This window comes from Pelophylax lessonae (genome assembly GCF_965119305.1).
Source record: "Pelophylax lessonae genome assembly, chromosome: 12".
In the NCBI taxonomy this organism is placed as follows: Eukaryota; Metazoa; Chordata; class Amphibia; order Anura; family Ranidae; genus Pelophylax; species Pelophylax lessonae.
The window spans coordinates 127,389,195-127,395,261 of NC_138779.1; the positions used below are offsets into that span (position 1 = coordinate 127,389,195).

The 6,067-nt window shown below is 42.2% G+C and overlaps 1 protein-coding gene across 1 annotated transcript in view; it reads right to left on the reverse strand.

The window, feature by feature from the left end:
• The window catches only part of NHERF4 (NHERF family PDZ scaffold protein 4), a 66,050-nt gene extending 60,239 nt beyond the window's left edge, over positions 1–5,811 (reverse strand). Inside the window, exon 1 of the mRNA XM_082274552.1 lies at positions 5,755–5,811. Within this exon, the coding sequence (XP_082130678.1) occupies positions 5,755–5,770 (16 nt within the window). The 5' untranslated portion in view covers positions 5,771–5,811. The remainder of the gene's footprint in view (positions 1–5,754) is intronic.
• Between the last annotated feature and the right edge of the window lie 256 nt (positions 5,812–6,067).

The window sequence follows — 6,067 nt, forward strand, 5'->3', positions numbered from 1 at the left end:
CTTACTTCAAATTTGGCGAGACTAGCAGTCAGAGCCTTAGCCTTAGATAGGCTCACATAAAGCTATACAGCTTTGAAACTGCAGATTAGGGAGTGCAGTTCTGGGTTTTATAAGGAATTCAGGACAGAATGTATATTTTTAATGGTACTGCTTAGGCACAATTAATGTTTCTACATGTTTCCTATATCATAGCAATTATTTTTGAGTTCAGATCCACTGCACTTGTTTACATTAAATGACTACCCCAATAATTTTAGCTCTTACCTCCACTATGTACAGTATATTTATCCATGCAGGCTGCATGTCATCACAGTCTTTATGGAAATCTTTATACATAAATGGTCTTACCCTCTGTTGTCTTTCGTAACACAAGCATATAAACAGTGGGGCTGTGCAGACAGCAGTGGGAGTCAAACAATGTCTATACTGGGAGGTCACCAGCCTAAAAAGCAGGGGGAGGGGGGGGGAGAGAGGAGCGTTGCGTTCATTTTACACCTTGATCTTGTATTGATGATGGGAGAGTCGAACCACTGCACAAAGCCTTCTGCAGCACATCCCAAAGATTCTCAATGGGGTTAAGTTCTGGACTCTGTGGTGGCCAATCCATGTGCTAAAATGTCTCATGTTCCCTGAACCACTCTTTCACATTTTGAGCCCGATGAATCCTGGCATTGTCATCTTGGAATACTGTATGTCCATGCCATAAGGAAGGAAAAAATCCATTGATGGAATAACCTGGTCATTCAGTATATTCAGGCAGTCAGCTGACCTCATTCTTTGAGTACATGCAGTAAATATCCAATAGGATTTTTTCTTTTAAATTATTAAGCCTGTAGCGTGTGAAACACACTCAAATGACTTACACCCGGTGCATAAAAAAGTGCACACGCGCAAACGTGAGAACACAAAAAGTGCACAGGGTGTGCGAAAGGATGGTCTTCCCTCCGAAGAGGTAGGACCCTAACCTCGATCCCCCGGGGTGCAAGACTCCTGACAGGGATATAAGGTACTTATGGTCTGTCTGGCCGAAACCAGACTGACCCCGTTCTCCAGGGGGACTGCCGAAACAGCCCACCCCAAGTACTAGGTGGGGCTCCCCCGAAGGGAGACCCCATGAGAGAGGGCGAACTAAGCCAAAAGGCCATATCCACCCCCTCCCAAGACTCAAGGCTGGGCCCGAGGACCCACACCCTACAAGTCGTGCAAAGAAAAAAAGGTGACAGTGAAGTGACAAACTACAAAGAAAAAGCACACACAAACAAAAGGTGGGGAAGTGGAGAGGTGAATTAGTGCCAATGTGAAAATACAAAGGCAGGCCTTCCGGCCGGAATAAAGATTCCTCTGGTCGAAGCCAAAAGGCCTTGCCCAAGAGGCAGGTGCTGAAAAAGTGTGTGTGGTGCAGTGACCAAGGTGCCAAAAAACTCAAGGCGAGCTGCCCCTCACCAGTGAGAATTAAGGCACCCCTGGGCTGCCACCCAAGGGGCACGTATCTCGGCCCAAAGGCCAGACCCAGTGTAGCCCTATCCTACCAGGAGGCATCAGAACTTTAGACAGCTTAGGGTGAGCCTGCCTTCAACTGGGGACAAGCCTTTTGCAAGGCAAGATTCAACCCAGGAGGAAAGGCTCTCCCACCGCCATCCGCCATTCCTTACCAATTACATCCAGGTGCAGTACTAGCCAATGTGATTGCCGCCACCGGCTTTCCCACTCCCTTTAAACTGATAGGGGCGGACCCATTCAAATCAGGAAGGCAATGGAACCATCCGGCTTTCTCTGGTGTGGCTTACTTCCCGGTCCTCCGGTAGTTCCAGAGCGCCCCGGTTCATTTCGCCCCCCACCGATACTAACCATCAGGTTCCATTCCAACTAATAAGAACAGATACTACACTTGATCTTAGCCAAAAGGCTGAGAAGCGATTATGTGAAGTAAAGTAAAAGTAAATATCCAATAGGATAGTTATTGCATGCTTAGTTTAGTTAGTTGTTTAGTTAATTCCAGGTGGCGACTTTTGTTTGGCCAGGCAGTGTATATTAGACCTTTTTAAATTATGGTTTGGTGTATCAATTGTACGTATTACAATATACATAATATAATATAATTAACATAATTGTATGTATTGTGGCAAATACCGGCAGGCCACCCTTGAACACCCTTTCTTTTAAAAAAACAAAACAAAAACATACGCACACAAAAACAATACTCTTCCAAAAGCATTATCCAATCATAATTTTCATCCGGTCACATTTCTAATATATCTTCTCTGCTTAATCATAATTTATCTCGGAACAGCAATTTAATCTTCAAATATTATTTGGAAAACATCTTGTATTTGTGAAAATACAGCTAATAATTTTACAGCTACATTTTATTTTTAGTAGCAGATGCAGTTTTTATTTAATTCTTGATTCTGCTATCTCAGTCCCCTACTTTTCATTTTCCTATCAACTCCATGAAGGAAAAGTAAAGGGACTCTAATGCTTGGTGACTAGACATTCAGACACCCAGTGCTGTCAACTGTGTTGCTGGAAGAGAGTTCTCACCCTTACAGTATGTAAGCTCCAAGCTGCAACTTGATGTTTACACAGAGCTCCTATAATTGAATGTAACGGTGTAGATAAAAGCAGTGGAAGAGTTGGTGTTAGCTTACTTGCATTAATGATGGGTTGAAAGATGCTTGATGGCCATAAGACGGAGGACATCTAGCAGCATGAAAAAGTATAGTGTGGAAAATCTCTGGATCAAAGCCGAATTTTGCAGCAAAAGGTGTGTAGCACCCTCCTAGGTAGGTGCTAGGAAAAGTATAATTTGCTCTGCCTGCTTCACAGGGGAGCCTGATCAGTAGTCAGGCCTGTTGCATGTATCTATGTGTGATTCATCTGGTCTGAGGGAGTGTCCCCACTGTATCCAATAGGGGAGCCTGTTGGACAATGGAGGAAACGCAGCCAGTGACACACAGGCTTTTATGACTACCCCAGTGGGTAGGCACAACTGTGGTGCATCCTGGGATATGTTATAAAAGCCATGGGCACGTGTGACAGGGTGTCTTTGGGCGAGAAGCCAGGTCCCAGGAGGAGGGTGACGGCTGTCTCTTCTCCTGCTGCCAAGGAAGGTGGTCACAGGCGGTCGGCCTTGTGGACCAAAAGTGTGGTGCTGAGCCAGGAGGTCCGAAGGATGCTGACAAGGGAGTTGGAGGCAGAGCAACCCAGGGAAAATCAGTGTCCGTGAGTACCGGGAGCTTGCCAGGGGTCTGCCCAGGAAGGGGACCACTCCAGGAGGGTGTCAGTGGACAGAAGGTCAGCGCAGACAGTCAGTGAGAAAAGGGGTGCCAAGTTAGACCCTGAAGAGTAATCCAAGTGAGAGTCCATATTCTTTATCTTCACTTCAGTGGCAAAGTGAAGCAGCGGCCTTGCCGCATTCTACAGTCAGTTGTCCTCAAGAATTGTGCATAGTTCAAGTTGGAGTATCCCACTCATTCCGTTCTCCCATCAAAGTTCTAAAATAAAATACAAAAAAACAAATCCCCTGAACTGTTCATTGTCTGAGCCAAGAACTTTTTATGCCGTGTGTCTGCATTCAGTTGGTAATGGTAACCCAGGGGAACCCAAGAAGTGTAATTCTCAGCAGCTCCGTAGCGGGCAGGGCTACAGGTGCTTTTGGTATATTATATTTTATTGTGCTGTTCACTTTAACTTGTTATTTGTGGCTGGAGTTCTGCTTTAAATGAGAACTTCTTATTCACTTTAACTTGGTATTTGGCTGGAGTTCTGCTTTAAGGATAACTTCCCTTTTTTTAAAAAAAAATATATAAATGCAAATTTTTTTGCAGGTAAAATAATGTGCATTTATTACTTTTTGTTGTAGGAGCCTGTAAAGCATTGAACCCGTAATCAGCAGATCGCTGGCGCCATGCAGGTCTCCTGCAGATCTGTCAGTGCATTGGCTTGCTCGTACCTCGTACGTGCAAACCGATACATTCTGACAGTAATGGGCCATACACACTATACAATTGTCTTTAGATTTTTTCCTTTAGATTTACCAAAACCATATAATATGAGGTCAAACCTAAACACTTTCAATTTGTATGCAATCAGGCAGGTCCCTACACTACATAGTAAAGGTAAAGCTAAAGAAAATCTAACAACAAAAGTTGTATAGTGTGTATCCAGCTTTATGTCCCATACACACGTGCAGATTATCTGCAGACTTTTGTCTGCAGACTTACCTTTTCTATGTAGTGCAAGGGCCTGCCGGATTGCATACAAATTGAAAGTGTTTAGGTTTGACCTCATATTATATGGTTTTGGTAAGTCTGCAGACAAAAGTCTGCAGATAATCTGCACGTGTGTATGGGGCATTAGACTCAATGAACTACCACAGCACCGTGGTAGTTCATTGAAATCTACAAGCCGACAGCTGCAAAGGCTGCGGGACCTTTTTTAAATTGTGACAGCTAGCGGAGTGGGAGAAGAACCCTGCTAGGTGTCAGATCAGGGAAAGGGGTTGCAGGGGCCGGTCTGTTCGTAACATGTTACATGTTACACCCTGCTGAACATGAGTGTAACATCTAAAATGCTATGAAAGGTGAACTTATCCTGTAAAGGGTAACTCTTTTTTGGAGAAATTACTGCAAATAAAAAGAATAATATTATAGGATAAACAGTTTCGATGCAAGCCATATTGTAATTTAATTTTACTTACAATGATATTCCTTTCAATCTACAGCACTGTAATTTCCTGCAAAATTCAATGCAATATAGCAACCTGGAGGCATTCAGCACACAGTTGGTTTACAAAACCCCCACAAAAATGTAATTTCCTGCTTGTGTGATTGGCTCACTAATTTCCCCAGAAGTCTGCACTAAAATACCAGTCATATTTTAGGCATCCCCTGCAACAAAAATGTTAGTTTTGGCGAGATGTTCCGAAAGGGTTAATTACCTTTAAAGGAATGCCGACCCTGCTAGTTTTCTCATAAGAACATTGTTAATGCATCAGCTGATTGAAAATTAAAAAGGTCACTCCCATTGAGAATTATACTGCACAAGACAAACAGCTTTTTCTTCAGATTAGAAACAGTAGGTTGCAACAAAGTTTGTTAAAATCCTTGCAATGTACATTAATCATCCAGAGGGTATTGTTTTGTCAAAAAAACAAAAAAGTCAAAAAACTAAAGCTTCACCAGCAGCTACTAAACATAAATAATATCATACTAGCAGGTTAGTACTACATAAGAAAGTGCTACTAGTTTTTTTTTTGTGCAGCTTTCTGTTTTTACGCAATTCTTTTTAAAACCACGTTTTCTAGTTAATTCAGAGTATTACCATGCCATTTTATTATTACCTTCAATATTTTTAGGGAGCACCTCAATTATATTCAGTATTGAAATGTCTTTCTATTCTCTCAGCACAAACAGTGGCATTAAAAGAAAGAAAGATCCCAATTAAAAGCATCATTTTAACCCAGACCACGCTGCCACACAAAGGCAGGTTGGCATAAATAACATATATATATATGCCAGGGGGGTTTATGTGCCCCAGCTGTTCTTCAATTTGCTATCATAAGCTAAATTCTTGAAGTCATTTTGCACTCGCTTATACTACGTGTAAAAAAAATACAGAACAATAATAAAGAAAAAACACGTAGATAATCCATAAGAGGATTTAAATAGAAGACAGAATTCTCTAAATCCAAAAAGGTAAGTCTGGCCTTGTCATTACATAAATAAGAGTGCAGATTTTTTTACCGATCTGTACCTGAACGCTTCTTCATTTTTCCTTGAATATCTGTGATGTTCCTTTGAAAGGTGCAAAGTACATCCTAGCACAACACCTCCTATAATCACTCTATCCCCCCTCCCATACATCAAGACACCAGAGTTAATGTTCAATCAAATAGCTTGGTGCACTCAATATCGCCTTCCTCTTTCAGGGAGTGTCAGTTAAAGGGGAAAGGCAGGATGGTGACCATTTTATACACTATGATCTTGAGGTCTCAGCTATCTAACGGAGGGGAGAGGTATGCCTTGCAGAGTTACAGTTGCAATATCAGAAAGAAATTTTTATTATG